At 37.0% G+C, this 16,454-nt stretch overlaps 1 protein-coding gene across 1 annotated transcript in view; it reads left to right on the top strand.

Moving 5' to 3' along the window:
- Window positions 1–16,454, top strand: part of RIMS1 (regulating synaptic membrane exocytosis 1) — a 319,930-nt gene that overhangs the window by 250,175 nt on the left and 53,301 nt on the right. The window contains 1 exon segment of the mRNA XM_050315904.1: window positions 6,905–7,071. Coding sequence (XP_050171861.1) covers window positions 6,905–7,071 — 167 coding nt within the window.

Below are 16,454 nucleotides of genomic sequence, written 5' to 3'. Positions count from 1 at the left end.
TTGACATATAAAATTCTTGAAACCTCTCAAAAATTTTCCCTCAGTATGGACTGGATCACATTTTCAATACTTAATTATGTATATACAAAATAATTCCTTAAATTTAACTAAGTTTTCTGTTGTATTGAAACAAACTGGTTTTTCTCTAGAGGTATTGTAACCTGGTCGTTGCAATTTCTAGTCCATTTCTGGTGCATTTTTTCCATTTTTGTGATTTTTCCCACTCAGTTTCTCAGTCTTCTAGTCTCAGTAAGAAAGCAATAGTTTTCCAAGAATGCACCATGGAAGTTATTGTTTTGAACATTTATTAATGGATTTTGAATAGATGAATGTCTGCTCTGCAACATTTGTATATGTCTTCATGGCTGTTCCACTCTAACTGTTTTGAGACTTTCACAGAGCTCACATCCTTATTTCCTTCCATTCCAGTGGAAAGGCTCCATAATTTATGTGAAACAGTTAAATTCTAAAAAGCTAAATGAAAAAAGGAATTAAAAAACCCCTGAAGACTCTGAGGCTTTGTCAAAGGGGTTTAAAGATGAGCTTTAAGAAGACCTTTAAGCATGTTTGTCTTGTATATTGGTAAAGCTGTAGAGGCTAGTATGCATATATTTGTGCTGTTCCACTGTTTGAGAGAATGAAAACACTTTGGTAGCATTATTCTGGATTTGCATAGAGGTAAATTCCAGTATATCTTTTTATTTTAATAAATAAAATTTATTTTAATTCATAATACAGTAATGTATTATGACTTTTAATTTTTAATTGAAAATACAGTAAGTTTTATTATGCTAGATGCCACACACATAACATAAATATCATGCTGCAGCTGCTCCTACTTTCCATTTTTTTGCAAGGTATGTTTATTCAATAGAGTTACTGATCAGAGCACTGTAGTACATACTTAAAAAGGACTTCACTCTATATTTAGGTGCACTACTGACTCAGTTTAAGACTGTATGTGATTGGAAAGCATTTAGCATAAAACTGTAATTATGGCATTAGTTCAGTGGCCCTCTGTGGACTTAATATCTGCAAGGAAGAGCTGGGTAGGAGACTTGGAATGGTAGGAGGCTGACTGTTAAGTTTTATGGGATGCTGGGCAAGGCATTTGGGGCTATATATAGAAAATGCTCTTGGACACTGATGTGGTGAGTATCTTCTTTTGATCCCCCTTCACCTACCTTCAAGAAAAAAATATTTGCTATATATCATATTGATACAGCAGTCATTCCTGTACTGGTTGGATTTCACAAAATGCAGTGAGGTCCATTCATTCAACTCATGGGCTTCACTGGAATTTCCTCATAGTTTGACTTGCTCAATTTTACTGTTCCCTGTTAGGAAGTTGAGTGGTGTTCGTAGTGGTTTAGTTGGATATGTTTATGAGAACAGTTATTTAGAATCACTGGTGCTTAGGGGGCTCTTGAGAATTACATGAGCTGCTCCTAAGACAGATGCTGTTGGAGTTAGTGATGAGTCCTGAACATACCAAGGTGCTGACTGCTGAGCTGTGATCCCTGGCAGCATTCAGAGGAACCCTATGTGAGGGTTCCTCTGAGTAATAAAGGAACCCTTGAGTAATAAAACTCAAGATGATTTGTGCATGAGTCAGTGTTTTCTGACAAAGCTCCTTGTTAGAGTAAGGTGCCTCAAAAGATAGCTGTGATCTCAAGAGTTGCATCAACCTCTGGCTGAATCTAGGCCTTAATGTATCTGGTCTGGTTTTCTCTTTCCCCATGTTAATGTCCTCATTTTAATGCCCATTTAATTTTCTCATTTTGAATTCCCTCATTTTAAACACATAATGAGGTATACCTTTGTAGAGGTTAGTCATCTGGGGCTTTTTTGTAGTCAAAGTGGGGCACACTCCAATTTTCAAAGCTCTGAACTCTTGCATTCTTTATGGTTTTGGGAGGTAAATCTAGAAATATAAATACTTATTAATATGGAAGATAATTTAATTATAATGAACTATTAAATTACTTCTAAAATGTGCCTTATAATCAGTAAAATTGCTAACATTGTTACTTGTTAAGGAGCTGTAAAAGTATTTGTGAAGTACCCTCTTTTGGTTTATGTCTATGCTCTTCCCATTGATGCTAACACATCTGCAGTTCATCGTATCTCTTTTTCTCCTTCTTGCTGCTGTAGAAGAAGCAACAGCTCCACAGTGGTAAAGTGACTGGAAAAACTGAATTTCACCTGTTTATAGGTTTCTTTCTCTGTAATGCAGACACAGAGAGTGCAGATAGTTTGGGCATTTGAAACTAGCTGCTATTAACTTTTAAAAATATAAAATGTATAAAATATAAACGTTTAAATGTTTAAAAACCCAGACCTAATCTTTAGTAATTGCTACCAAAGTTGCTGCAAACTTCAGCAACTCTCCTAATGTGATAAATAGTGCACCTTTGGAACAGAAATATTTCATAAGCTTTAATATCAAGAGTTGAAAGAGAAGTGATTACATGGAACATATATTTTATGTTGAAGCTTAAAAATTATATAATATTTAAACATAACATTTCAGGGAAATTTATTGCAAATACAAAGCTATAAAGAGCAGCAGTTTTCTGCCTTGCAGTAGAACTGTATCATATTACTTTTGAGCCCAGATAGAAACCTGAAGGCATTACTTCATTGCAGATACCAAATAAGAGGATCTTAGCCCATGATATTTTTTTTCTGAATGATAAGTTCAGGTGTATTGCAACAGTAAAATATTCTCATTTTAGAGAGCACTGCTTTGTGGAAGAGTACTATTTACTTCTCTTTATATTTTAAGGTGAAAATGTTATCTTCAAAATTGCTTTCATTTCATTTGTCTGTTAGCTAAGATGACTGATTATCAGATTGTATGAGTGGTGGGTAGGAAATCAGTAGTAAAAGTTGAATGTCCCCTACTGAGGTTGGTGAATTAATTAGAAGGAGCAACTATAGGAAGAAAGAGGTAAATCCTAAAGAAGTAGTAATAAAATGTAAACACTCTAGCACTCAACACTAACTTTCATCATCACCACTTTTTGTCCTAATCTCTATTTCTGTGAAGGCACAGTTTTTCAGTTTCTGAGGGAATTACAGCCCTCACATACAGTAGAAAGGGGTAGGAAAAGCTCAGTCGTGCCACAAAAATCTCATTTAGGAAGGGATGTTCCATGTTTTCTGCACTAGCTGTGTGATTGCAATACAAAGGCAAGTAGAAAACATGGATTCAGTTTTTTTCTTTTTCTCCTATCTCACCATAAAATTCTCTCTTTACCAACACAGGAAAAACTGTCTTTTAAGCCAGTCTGGCATCCATGTTTTACAGACTGCTAGACTATAGGGAGCAAGACAGGGTGATGATATCTATATAGCACTCACAGTAAATAGTTTCATATCGATACTGAACAGTCATTCAGTGAGGCTGAATTGCTACTAACTAACTAATTGCAACTAACACACAAACTGGGACCTCTAATTTTCCTTAGTATCCTAACCACTAAGCTGCATGACCATGCTTGATGCTTTCTCTCTGTTCCTCCTCCCCATCTTTCCCAGCCCAGGAAAGGTGGAACAAATTCAGTACAAGGGAAACAGAGGGTCTTCTTCCTGACAGACATAATCCACTGAGTTCAACTTTGTTATTTTGCTGTTGAATCATGAGCTGAGTGCTAAACAAACAGCCAGATTCAGGTGTGGCTTGGGATGAAGGCCAGCAGCCTACACTTCCCTCAGTACTTAGAAAGAAGAAAGTCTTCTGGCAGGACAGAGGAAGTCGCTGCATCTGGCCTTGATGGTTCCCTTGATGGGAGAGTCAGCCTTCTCCAGTGGCATGTCATGGTTGCTCAGGGACCACATGAGTCTTCTACCATTGCAGATTCACTGTATGCACTCTCAAACTCAGAGGCACAAACAGAATATGGACTTTTTGGTGAGGAAGAAAAGCAACAGAGCATTATAACGGTAGAGGGGAGAAGTCACTTTGTCTTCAACAAATACAAATAAAACGTGGAGGTATTTCTAAAACAGTCTCTTACCATGCATAAAGAAACCCCAGGCGTTCAAGAGAGATTGCTCGGTTATACTTCTTTTTAAAAGGGTGTTTTTAAAACCTCACCTGCAGAGGGACAATTTCTAGATATAATTTAAATATAGAGGATGGGTGAAATACCTATGTCACTGTAGCCAACATACATTTTATAATTTAGTGGTATCGTAGAATCATAGAATCAGCTGTGTTGGAAAGGACCTCCAAAATCATTAAGTCCAGCTCTTGATCCACTACCACTGTAGTTATTAGATCATGGCACTAAGTGCTACATCCAGTCTCATCTTAAAAACCTCCAGGGACGGAGAATCCACCACCTCCCTGGGGCAGCCCATTCCAATGCCTGATTACCCTCTCTGTAAAGAATTTCTTCCTAACATCTAACCTAAACCTCCCCTGGCAGAGTTTAAGATCATACCCTCTTGCCTTACTGAAAGCTGCCTGGGAGGAGAGACCAATCCCGACCTGACAACAACCTCCTCTCAGGTAGTTGTAGAGAGTGATGAGGTCTCCCCTGAGCCTCCTCTTCTCCAGGTTAAACAGGATGATGATTTCTTTTGCAGATTGTAATTCTGTTTAGCTCAATAGAATGCCAGATCATTCCATTTGTTCCGATGTTTTTTCATATTTTAGATGTCTCATTTTAGAGTAGCTTGAAGAATTCTTTAGGAATTTTTTAGGAATTCTGCATAAAACATCAAAGCTGTCTCAGGAGTGGGGCAGTTAAACTGGAAACAATTAACCATTCAGATTTCCATCCTCTGAAGGTGTATGTATAGCTTAAGTAAAAAGTTTTCATATCTTTTATTCTTGCTTTGAATTTTCTCTTGAACTGTAGAAGAAAAAGATGACAACTTATTATGAGATAGACCTGGTAAGAATTAGTATGCTTTGTGTTTCCATTTTGGAGAGGTTATTTCGCAAGCTGAAAGACAACAAGCAGCGAAGTTGTTTAACAGACTCCACAAGCTATTTCCAAAAGCTGATCTGAATAAACATATCAGCATAGTCTCACCTTAGTCCCATTGGTCATTAATATTCAAATAAGTCACTCCAAGTCACTTGGAAAGAGAACCTCCTGATAAATTCTTGCTGTAGTTGAAAATATTTTTGAATATAGCAGTTCTTGAGTCCTCTGTGTTACCCACTTCATTAAATCAGAGTTCTGCTGCATCTGTTTCCATGTCAATGCCTGTTAGACAAATTACTTGAGCCCAAAGTTGTCATGCTCCAAGCTATTCTGAAATCATCTTCAGAGCTTCATTTAGTATTTGAAGCTGAAAATTTATCTTTAGTAAACCAGAGCTTTCTCTCCTGCAGATGTTTTTATTCAATCAACCAGTGCAAGGCCCTCATAGGGTATTGCTAAAAGTTTTTGCTAAGGAGTGTGCTAATGCACACCTGAAAAACACACCAAGACAGTTAATTTGTATGATCTCTGTTTCTTCTGCAGATTTCTATATTTACAGTTGGTGTTTAAAATCATCTTTATTCCTTCCTGTACTCTACTCCTATTAACTTCCTCATTTTATCTTCAGTATTTTACCAAGCGGTTTCCAAGTGTGCTGTGGAGACCTCAAGCGTAGTTGCTGAAAGGCACTGGAGCAGGAGAAGATAAACCTGGCTTGAGGACAGGAGACCTGATACATTCATCTGTACAGACTCAAGCTTATGTTTGCGAGATTTTTAAACTCAAGTCATGGCATTTGCTGAGTGACTCAGCCTGCAACCCAGTGCCTAGTTGGAGTTCAGATATTCACAGACTGTGAATATCTGTGTATGATTTGTGTATGATTCATAAATAAACTTTTATGCCTTGCAATTTTACAGAGCACAGATCACTTTCTAGAGTGTCATGTCAAAAACTGCCTAGTTCTCCTGCATGTTAATAGTTTTCCCATAACATACCCTGGGAAGTATGCCATTGATTTAGTTGCTTCTCAGCCAAGAGTACCTTGCTCTCTAATGACAGTGGGTTTTAGCTCTGTGAACCTGACAGTTATTTGATCCTCATATCTATGTGAGTAAAGATTTAGGAAAGTGTGGCATTGCTAGGATTGAAGCCTCCTTTTGTATCTATCTAACTGATGATATCAGCAATAAGAGCATTATCTAATAGGCGGTGTGGTGTCACAGTTGATTTTAACTAATCAAAGCGTCAGCTGTTAGCAAAAGTAAAATAACTTCTACCCCTGTTCACATATTCCTCCTGCTGGGTCTTCTGCTAATTCTAACATGTGTGTGGATGTAGAAACAACTAGATCAGGGAACTGATCTGCCTGAAAACAAACAAATACTATATTTGCTGAGTTACCTTTCTGCCTAACTAGTCCTCTAGTATCACAATGCAAAGAGATATTTTGAGATAGAAAATGTATTTTAAAATTTTTGATAGAACTTAGGAACTGAAATCATTCCCAATGTCAGCTTCATGTAGCATTACGTTTCACTCAGGCTTATATGCAGTTCTGTTCCAAACTAACTCTGTAGAGGTATTTCATAGCATATATTTTTAATATTTTAAAAATTTTAAAAAGAGTCAGTAGTCAAATAGATGGCATGCATGTGCTTGAGATGTCTGTCCACTGCATAAATGTTTCATTATTGTAGTTCCAGTGTGTTGAAGAACCAGCAGCCTATTTAATTTCTTATGCTATATTTTATTCTAAGTATCTTCTTTAGTCCATAAATAATGTTTGATTTCTACACTAGACATGAAGTCATTATTTAATGCAGGCTTTTTTTTTGAATTTCATATAATTTTCTTAGATCTAAAAACAGTTAGAATTGTCATACGTAGGTCATTTGTTGTCTCAATAAATGTGTTATGTTTTGATGAGACTCCTCACCCTTTCTTTTCTTGATCTCTAGTATAATATACAAACAGATCAGTACAGAAGTTGTGATAACGTCTCTGCCAAATCATCAGATAGTGATGTCAGTGATGTGTCAGCCATTTCCAGAACCAGCAGTGCCTCACGCCTCAGCAGCACAAGTTTTATGTCAGAGCAATCTGAGCGCCCTCGGGGCAGGATCAGGTGAGTTCTCCATGCAGCTTCAATTGTATCACACTCCCTCTTTCATTTAGTGCCAAAATACAACCATAAATCCTTGATAACCAGATAACCATAGTGTAAGAATTTATGAGAAATGTTATGCACATATAAACTGTCTTCAATTACTGGCATAAAATGACAATATTTGTGCATCTAAAATAGAAAGCAAACTTCCCATCAGGAGATAATAGATTAATGCAAGTATTTATGGCAAGCTGAACTTGACCACAGGCTATCATCTCATTTTGCCCAAGAATCAGTGTAATCAATTGTCAGTAAGCCACTACAGGAGAAATATTACTAGATTTTTTTATTTAAACAATTTTTTCCCATAAAAGCTTTGTTTCTCTTTCTCTCAATCTATTTATTCTTCCCTACCTACCTGTTTTTATTTTGCTATTTTCATGTATATGATAAACTAAAACATTTGAAACAATTATTTGTATAGTAATTTTGATATCTCTTGTTCAAAAGTAGATTAATTCATTTGCATTATCAATAATCAAGTATATCTTTCATCCTTAATACTAATATATTCTGGGTTTAGTAGTTTTTTAGATGCACAGGTTACTTTTTGTTTCATTTGACTTGATGACAAAACTCCCAGCAGCTATAGTGGCTGTAAGATTGGCTTGGTAGTCATTGATTACATCTCCAATTTCTGAACTCTCAAAAATTTGACTTGAAGTGTTATAAGACGCAAGAAGGATTAGGAACTAAAAGAAATTATCCCTATGAGGAAATCGGTCTGATAAGAGTCTGAAAGGCATCATTTAGCACCTCAGAACACTTCTAGATAGACTCACTATCTGAGAAGCTCAGCTGCAAACTTTTTGATCTGCTTATGGAATGGGAAGGGGTCTTAGGGAAACTCAGAAACTGGCCTGTCTCAGAAACTGGTACATTTCATTTTCTTTTTAAGGAATGTTCTAAGTCATGTTTCAGATTGGTGAAGTAATCCATAACTCAGCTACAGTAATTCATAATCCAGCAGAACACTGCAGTGGAATTGTAAATGTATTTAAAGTAATTTCAATTCATGTCCTTAAATGCTGATTTCATTCTACCCTAGCTTTTCAGTATTTTTCTCTTTAAAAAGGCTTTATTCATACCAAAATACTTGTATTTTCTTGATACTGAATTTTCTCAACTAGACCCTCTCACAGTATCTTTGGCAGTTTCAACAAAATCAGATTTTTTTCCCATAAATATGCCTAACAGATTTTACCAGAAATTTTCCTTGAGTTCAGGATGCCAGAATATCAGAATCAGGAGAACCAGTAATCTCATGTGAGTCTGGAAGGGGTGAAACCTAGGGTCAAATCCTTAAACTCTTCCATTCTTATGAGTGGCAGAGCACCTTGGGTACAGGATTAGGTGACCTAGTGTACAAACTCAAGCTCCAGTTCAGCTTCACTCTAGACCAGTAAAGTGAGCTGTAATCAGAATTCAGATACCTTCACTTTATGATACTGTCCACAGAATCTGTACCTCAGAAACTAGGGGCTTTCTACTTGCTTGCTTTATTCTTCTTTAAATTCAGGTACTACTTCTATAGTGAATAAAATGTATAGTAATAATATACAGTGCAGTTCCTTCAGTAGAAATATGAGGAGAAAATTGACAGATTCATAAATTACACATAACTGGCAATAACTTTCTTCTAAGCTGTCTGTGGTTCTGCTCCCCTGAAAGACCTATTAAAATGAGTGGGACATGCCTAATGTACTATCTTTGCAATTAGCCTATTTCAATCATTAAGTGCAGTGGAGTGAAATGTAAAATAATTTTGATGTTATTTTGGAAAATAGTGTATCCATCTGATTAACATCCAATGTTCAAAATTTTCCATTTGAGTTGTCCACATTTATTTTCTGATGTTTTCCTATCATAATTATAAAAAGGTCAAAGTCTTTAGAGACCTGAAAAAATGTTGTATCATGGGAATAAGATATCAAGAGAGATCAGAATGGAAGGAAGTTGGATGTTGAAGAAAAAGAGGGCATTTTGCTCATGATTTGAGCCAAAGTCAGCTTCTATCTGTACCATGTCTGTACTGGTAGCCTCTGGCACGTAGTCCTTAGTCAATTCTTTCTGCTACTTGCTTATTACAAGGGAACAAAGAGTTAATTTGGGGAGGGGGTTGATTGTATTGGGAGCTATTTTTTGCATGTTGACATTCATGCTGTTTAACTTCAGCCTTAAAGGCTATGTATCTACAGTGGGATTCACATAAAAATAGGTTTTTGTTAAATTATTTGTCTAACTTACCCAAGCCATCATTAAAAAGAAGAAATCACCAATTATCTTATTATTCACCTTATCTTCAGATGAATGTCAAAGACAGGTCCTTTTCTAGCATGAACTGATGAAGGAACCCTAGATGGCTGGTTTAGATTGGTAGCTTTTTTTTTTTTTTGACATCTAAAATTAAGTTAAATTGATTCTTTCTCTCAATTACTTCTTAAAGGTCAAAGAATTAGAAATTTGGAGTTCAATCTTGATTAGTAGTTTGAAGTTTAAATTTTAGTTTTGCATCCAAAGAACACGATGTTAACATGTATCAAAAGATGGGATAGGATGGTTGAGTGGGAGCAAGATTCCTGGTCTGCATCACCTTTGGAAAGTGTGTCTGTGTCTCTTTCTCCAATGAGTAGAGAAAAATTAAACCTGGGGCTATTGACCATCAAGCTGAGTTAATAAAATTAAATGGAGAAATGTGACTGGAGAGTAGTCTGGGTTCAGGTTAGTAACCTGCAATGAAACATTTTTACATGAGCTAAAAAACACTACCTAGGTATTCATACTGAGAGTTGTGGTGCCAAATTTCTGAATGTGAAGTGTGCCAGTTTAAGACAGCAGTGTTTAACTTTGTGTTGGTAGTTAGTATAATCCCTATATTAATACACCTGTGAAAAGGGATATAAATTTAACTCCCAGTCATATGAGAACACAAGATACTATCCTCCTTAGGGCTGTCATTAAGCAAGTAATCCTTGGTTGTGATTTTGTACAAATCATCATTAGTTCTAAATGTCAGAAGGATCGGAGTTTTAGGTCATACTGAGTATGGTTTATATCTACTGACTTTGCTGTCAGTTGTACCAGCACAAATAGCTTCCTGACCATTCCTGCCAAATGCTAATGGAGGAAAGATCCTTAGAAAAATCTATCTAATCCCTTTTCTCCATCAATCTAGTCAGAACTGGTCTCTTTTGCTTCTCCCTCAATTTTGAGGATTTGAGATTTTATTATTTCAGACAATGTATTCTATATTATCCTGTTTATAAATAGTTATTTCTTTATACAAGCAGTAAAACCTGGAAGCACAACTCTTTTTTTTTTGTGGCTCTCAAGTCTATGGGTATTAGCTTGAAGTGTAGGATAATTTGAGGGGGTTTTTTTGGCAACTTTTAATTTTAGTCAGTAACTCCCTCAGTTCCATTACTGTAACTATACTGTGCTTTTAATAACGTAAAGCATTTATACTATGAAACACTATCTGAGCAGCAAGAATAAAACCAGTTAATGCAGAAAAACACAGAAATATTCTGTATGTTAGTTGAATATCTAGACAACACTAGCTTTCTTTGGGTCAAAACTCCCAAACTTGAATTTTTGTAGTATTGAGAAGTTGGAGCATGTTGAGGAGGTAAAAGACTAATTTTATTCTTATAGTATATTTGCAATTTAATTACCTGTCAGAAAACTGTGACATAGCACGTATGGAAAATGCCATTAGTTAATCTTCAGTCTGGAGGTTTTGTTGATTAACACTTCTAATAGGTTGCAAGAGGGAGTTATGATTGATGCAAGTTTTAAATATAACTATATAAAATAGCTTCTTAGTTTCTAATTTGTTTAGCATTTTCAGGTACACGTTATAACAAATGGCTTTGCGTGAATAAGCTAGTCTGTATATGAAATTATTCCAAACATCTTTCTAGTTACTGTCCTGGGAAGTCTGGTTGACTGCCACGTTCTCTAGTGGAATATGCAGTCAAATATCAGGAGTTTTTTGTTCTGTGAACAAAATGTTCTGGGACTTTTGATTTGTATCAGAATCAGACTTGTGAATTTGGCTTGCCATAGCACTTGGAGTTGGTGTATATTTCACAAAGTCAGATTACCAGTCCTTCTTTATGGAGGTTTGCTTTCATCACTCATGGTCTTTATGCGTTCTTAATGCAGTCAAGCAGTACTTTGTGCCTGGGTATGCTGCAGATGTTGCTGTGTATGTATCAGATACATTTCTCACATCCTAAATGAAGCAGAAGGAAATTTTTTCACTGTTTAATGCAAATGATTGATAAGTAAGAAGCCACGATGTTTAATCAGCACCATATGGGCTTGATCAGACAAAGAAGGACTTTTGCACACTTTTAATCATTACAAATTATGCCAAATTATGTCATTGCATCATTTTTCATTTGGAGCCTGCTTATGCAAAGATACCTGGATTTCTTGGTGCTGTTAAGTAGGGAACTGTCATGTATGGTAAAGGTGAGCTGGAGGCTTCTGTTTTGAAGGATTTAGCAAGCTACCATAGGGTGTTTTACTTGTCTGATTGAACAAAATCTACTAAATATATGCAAGACTAGATAACTGGTTTTAAGACTACTTTCTCCCTGCATTAAGAATATTACTGGTATTCCTCATTTTAAATTTGAAAACCACATCTTTATTAAGAATTATATTTGGTATCTTAATAAATGTGTGGTATAATACCAGTGTGTCTGTGCCAAATTTTAATCTGGTTTTACATGATTTGCTTAATTGAATGCTAAAGTTTAATTAAAATATTTTAAATGAGCTTATCAAGGAAAGAGGATAATGTAGTGGGTTGTAACAGTGGACTTAAACCAGTCCTAATTTATTTCACTTATGCCACTGAATGGCTTTTATCACAAACTCATATATGCTTCCTGGGATTTCTGTTCTCAGTATGTAATTGAAGGAAAAAAATTTTTTTGATTCATACTGTCAGACTCTACATGGGAAACCTCTTCTTCCCCGATTTCCAGAACAGCATGTGCCAATTGCATGTAGCTGTTGCTTTTTCAGTACATTAACACTTAGCACTAGTACACTTGAGCTTTGAAACAGGAACAATGGAGGAGAGAAGTGATGATACATGATCAAGTGAGGAAGTAGTTGATGGGTTGATAAGCAAAGGGTACAGAGTGACGGAAACAAGATGAGAAGGAGCCACTCAAAGTGTATGCACATGTGTAAGGGTGTGGTTGAGACGAGAGCATTTGAGGGAAGCTCTCATACCTTTTCTGGGAGATCAGCACAAGTGGGTGACTTTCCAAATGGCTTGTGCTCTCACGCATGGGGAGCAAACAAAAGGAGTTAGAGGTTTGTTGTGCAGCTTGCAAGGTTGTGATCTCATCGTGATCACAGACGTGGTGGGATAGCATACATGACTGGAGTGCTGCAATCTGTGCCATCTGGCACAGGCCAGAATGGCAAGGAAGGGATGTAGCCCTTTGTGTGCGAGAGAGGCTCACAGCTGGAAAACACCTTTGCAGCTGAAAAGAAGCTTTTCAGGAAAGACCCTAGGATCTTTATGGATGCTAAATTGCACTTGAGCCAGCAATGCCTCCCTTCCTTAAAGAATATTAGCACCATCCTAGGGCTGCATCAGAAAGAGTGTTTCCAGTAGGCTGAGCAACATTATCCTTCTCCCTCAGTAGAGCTGAGTAGGTTGAGTGAGACACAACTGGAATGCTGAGTCCAATGTGGGGCTCCTCAGTACAAGAGACGGAGCTACTGGAGCAAGTCCAGCAAAGGTTCACAAAGATGATGAAGGGATTAGAGTATCTGTCATACAAGAAGAGGCCAAGAGAGCTGGGAGTGTTCTCCCTGGTGAAGAGAAGGCTCAAGGGGGATCTTACCAGTCTGCATAAAAACCTGATGAAAGAAGAGAAGAAAAAGCCAAGTTCCTCTCAGTGAGAGGATAAGAGGCAATGAGCACAAACTGAAATAAAGGAAATCCCACACAAACATAAGAAAAACCTTTTTTCTGAAAAACTTATTGAACACTGGGACAGGTTGCTCAGAGGTGTTGTGCAGCCTCAGTATCTGGGAATATTGAAAACCCAACTGGATATGGCCCTGAGCAACCTGCTCTTATCAAGCCTGCAGTAAGCAGGAGGGTTGGACTAAAAAATCTCCAAAGGTGTCCTCCAACCTTAATTATTCTGTGACTCTCTTTTCAGATTTTCATTTCATACTGATTATTATGCTGTTCTCTTGCATGAAATGCTTGGTGTCATTAGTTTGGAGCCAGGTGAGGTAACTCGAGGTTTGTCATCTCACTGAAGACAAATAGCCATGTTGAGCTGCAGAAGATCTCTCAAGGTTATTTAGCCAGAGGTCACTCTCTGGACTAGGAATAGATTTTCTCCCATTGGTTTTCCATCCTCCCACATAGTATGTTGGAACTAATTTTATACAATTTATAGTGATGAGGGAGGATGGAGTAGAGAGGGTCTGAAGGCTCTTCCGACCTCTTCTCAGGCTTCCCTAAAGTGCTGCCTATTACATCAGAAACGTGTATGATGTGAATTGTGAAATACAGTTGTTCAGTCCTTCCATCGCCCTCTCTTTAGACTAGCGCTACATCTATCCTTGTCAGCACACTGATTCACTGCACTACAGGGACAGCTGAACAAAGTTTAACTTCATGTCATCACAGTCAAGGAAAACAATACACTGAGGCTTTCCATGCATACAATGAGGCTGAGGTCTGTGTTTAAATAAACCCACTCATTTCATGTTAATTGCAAAGTACTTAAAATCTGTATATTGAATTTGAGCTAGTGTACAGGGTGTAGTCACTATACTCATGGAAAAAGCAAAATGTAAAATCTTTTAATTATTACTATAAATATTATAAAGAGAACTAGTGGAGGCAGCAACAGAAGAACACTGAAGATTATTCATCAATAAAAGTAAATCACATGGAAAATGGGAAGATATTCACAAGTAGATTCAGACTGGTGTTGTGTGGGATATTCACTATGCCACACGCATGTTCTAAACTAAGGAGAAGATCCTGAAAATATGTGGAGTGTAACAGATTTTTTTTGTACCTTGCCTATGTTTGTTACCATATTTCTTATACAAACTGGTGTAAGGGCAAGTTCATGTTTTATGAAGAAAGGATTGAGCTATATAGAATTTCAGTGAAATATTCAGTCCTGGAGCCTAGCATAAGAGGGATCTATTTGGGTGCACTAGGTAAAACTGGATATTCCTGGGGTTTATAGCTCTCACTACTGCTATTCTGTGTAAAGATAAATGTTCTTTTAATTGTGCAAGGTGCTATCACCCTAGATCCTTGTCTGGCAAAGGGGATGTTGTCATGTACTTGGAAACATGGTGGTTCCCTAATTTAGTATTTTGAGGGCCTTCAGGGTGCCATACTGGAAGACAGTAGATTTGTCTTGTGTGCTCTGTGTGCTGCAGCACTGCCAAGCAGATTGAAAAAAAAATAATCTTGTTACTTGCATGCCTAGCTGTATGCCATCACGTGTTAATGATCACAGTGTCCTCTGATCTGGGTCTCTTGCTCAGAAGTAGATGCTACCAATATATGGAGGGCTAGATCCTAGCCCACAACTCTCCACAGCTACACAAAAAACAGCAGTGTAGCAATATTAGTCTTCATCACTTTGAAAATCTGATCCTTCAACAGCATTTTCAAAGGAATGTTTCCTGCTTTTGTTGTTAAATTCTGCCATGTGCAGCATTTCAAAGCATTACAGTGGAAGGACTGTTCCTTGTTTCTCAGGCCTAAAGCACCACAGAGTCAGTTACATACCTTCAACCATAGCAGAAATGATAAATTTTGCTGAATATGTATTCACATATGAATCAGATCAACCTTTTCAGTTGTACCTTTTCTAAAGAGTCTTGGACCAAGTTCTCATTTGCTGATTATCTTCCATATTATACCTGCTTCAAAGCCTGCATAGCTAAGGTCTTGCAAATTTATAGATGGCTACAGCTGGAATTTATTATCTGAACCATAGATCACCACAGTCCATGCTTCAGTATGGGGGTTCTTTTAATCATCTGCCAAAGGCCAAGTGCAATGGTCCTCATTCATTTCTGTTCTTAATGTGAATTGGCATGGCTTTATGGACATATTGCTGAAGTTGTCTTCTTTTCTGAAGTTTTCATTTTTAATGGTCAAAATTATGGTTTTTTAAGTTTTCTCTCTACAAATTTAACTTGACTGAAGAGTAGTTATTGACCTGGGTATTTCTTTCTCATGACTGACTGTAGATCCTGCAATTTTCAAGTGCAAATTTTTTTAAGATGCCTAGGCTGTATTTCACATGTGTGAAATCCTATATATTCTATGTAAATGGGAATCTCTCCTTTCTAAGAAAGAAATATGAGATACTTGGACTAGACTACACTAATAAAAGTAATTATTATATTTATAATGCAATATTTCTTTTGTGTTAAAATATAAAAATAACAGAAAAATGGTCAAAATAAGTGGTTTTTCCTGCTAAGGTTTTAGAGAGAATTTTCAGAGGCAGATCACACATATAGCTCACAGAGTCATCAAAACAGAAATGTTTTTATTGGGATAGCCAATATCACCAAGGGATAGCCAGCAGAGCACTGTGGTCTGATTCTTCATAGGAAGGTCTCTCTCTTTGTTGTCTTGATGTTTGTACTAAGAAGGATATCGGGGGGAATTTGCAGGTAATTGAACATTTGAAGTGCATCTTTATGTCAGCAAGCTTAGCTGTGTGTGGTGAAGGGAGACTAAATGGGAAGAAGATAAATAGCATCTTCTGTTGCACAACAGTAACATGCAGTAGTGAGTAGCCATCAATGGTAAGGCATGAAACTGAGTCAGAGGAGGTTTAGGTTGGATATCACGAAAAGTTTCTTCACCCAGGGGGTGGTTGGGCACCAGAACAGGTTCCCTAGGTCTCTGCAGGATGGATACTCAGGTTCAGTGCGGTATGTAACCTTTTCTGTGCCACATGTGCTTTGCTGAAAAGAAACTGGCAGCACTTTGCTGAATCCAGATATTAAACACTTATTTGTGTGTTTTATTCTGGGTGGCTGGACTTCTGCATTGCCTTGAGGGCTTGCATTGCATTGTCAACCACTTTTCCATTAGCTTCAGGAATTGGACTCTGTCAGCACTTGTATTAACAAGCAACTTAAGCACATGCTAATAGTGACTATGTGCTTTGATTTCCTTTTTTAAAATAATTATTTGTAAAAAGACTGTTATAAATATCAGAAGAAAACTTCTATATTTATGACATTTATTATATTGCTGGTAATTTCCTGTGTATGACTGTTTCCTTGTAGTCAAGGTTTCT

The sequence above is a fragment of the Myiozetetes cayanensis genome, unplaced genomic scaffold (assembly GCF_022539395.1).
Source record: "Myiozetetes cayanensis isolate MyiCay16 unplaced genomic scaffold, myiCay2020 scf2-11, whole genome shotgun sequence".
NCBI classification, from domain to species: Eukaryota; Metazoa; Chordata; class Aves; order Passeriformes; family Tyrannidae; genus Myiozetetes; species Myiozetetes cayanensis.
The sequence above is the reverse complement of the archived record's forward strand: the minus strand, read 5'-3'. Positions and strand labels throughout refer to the sequence as shown.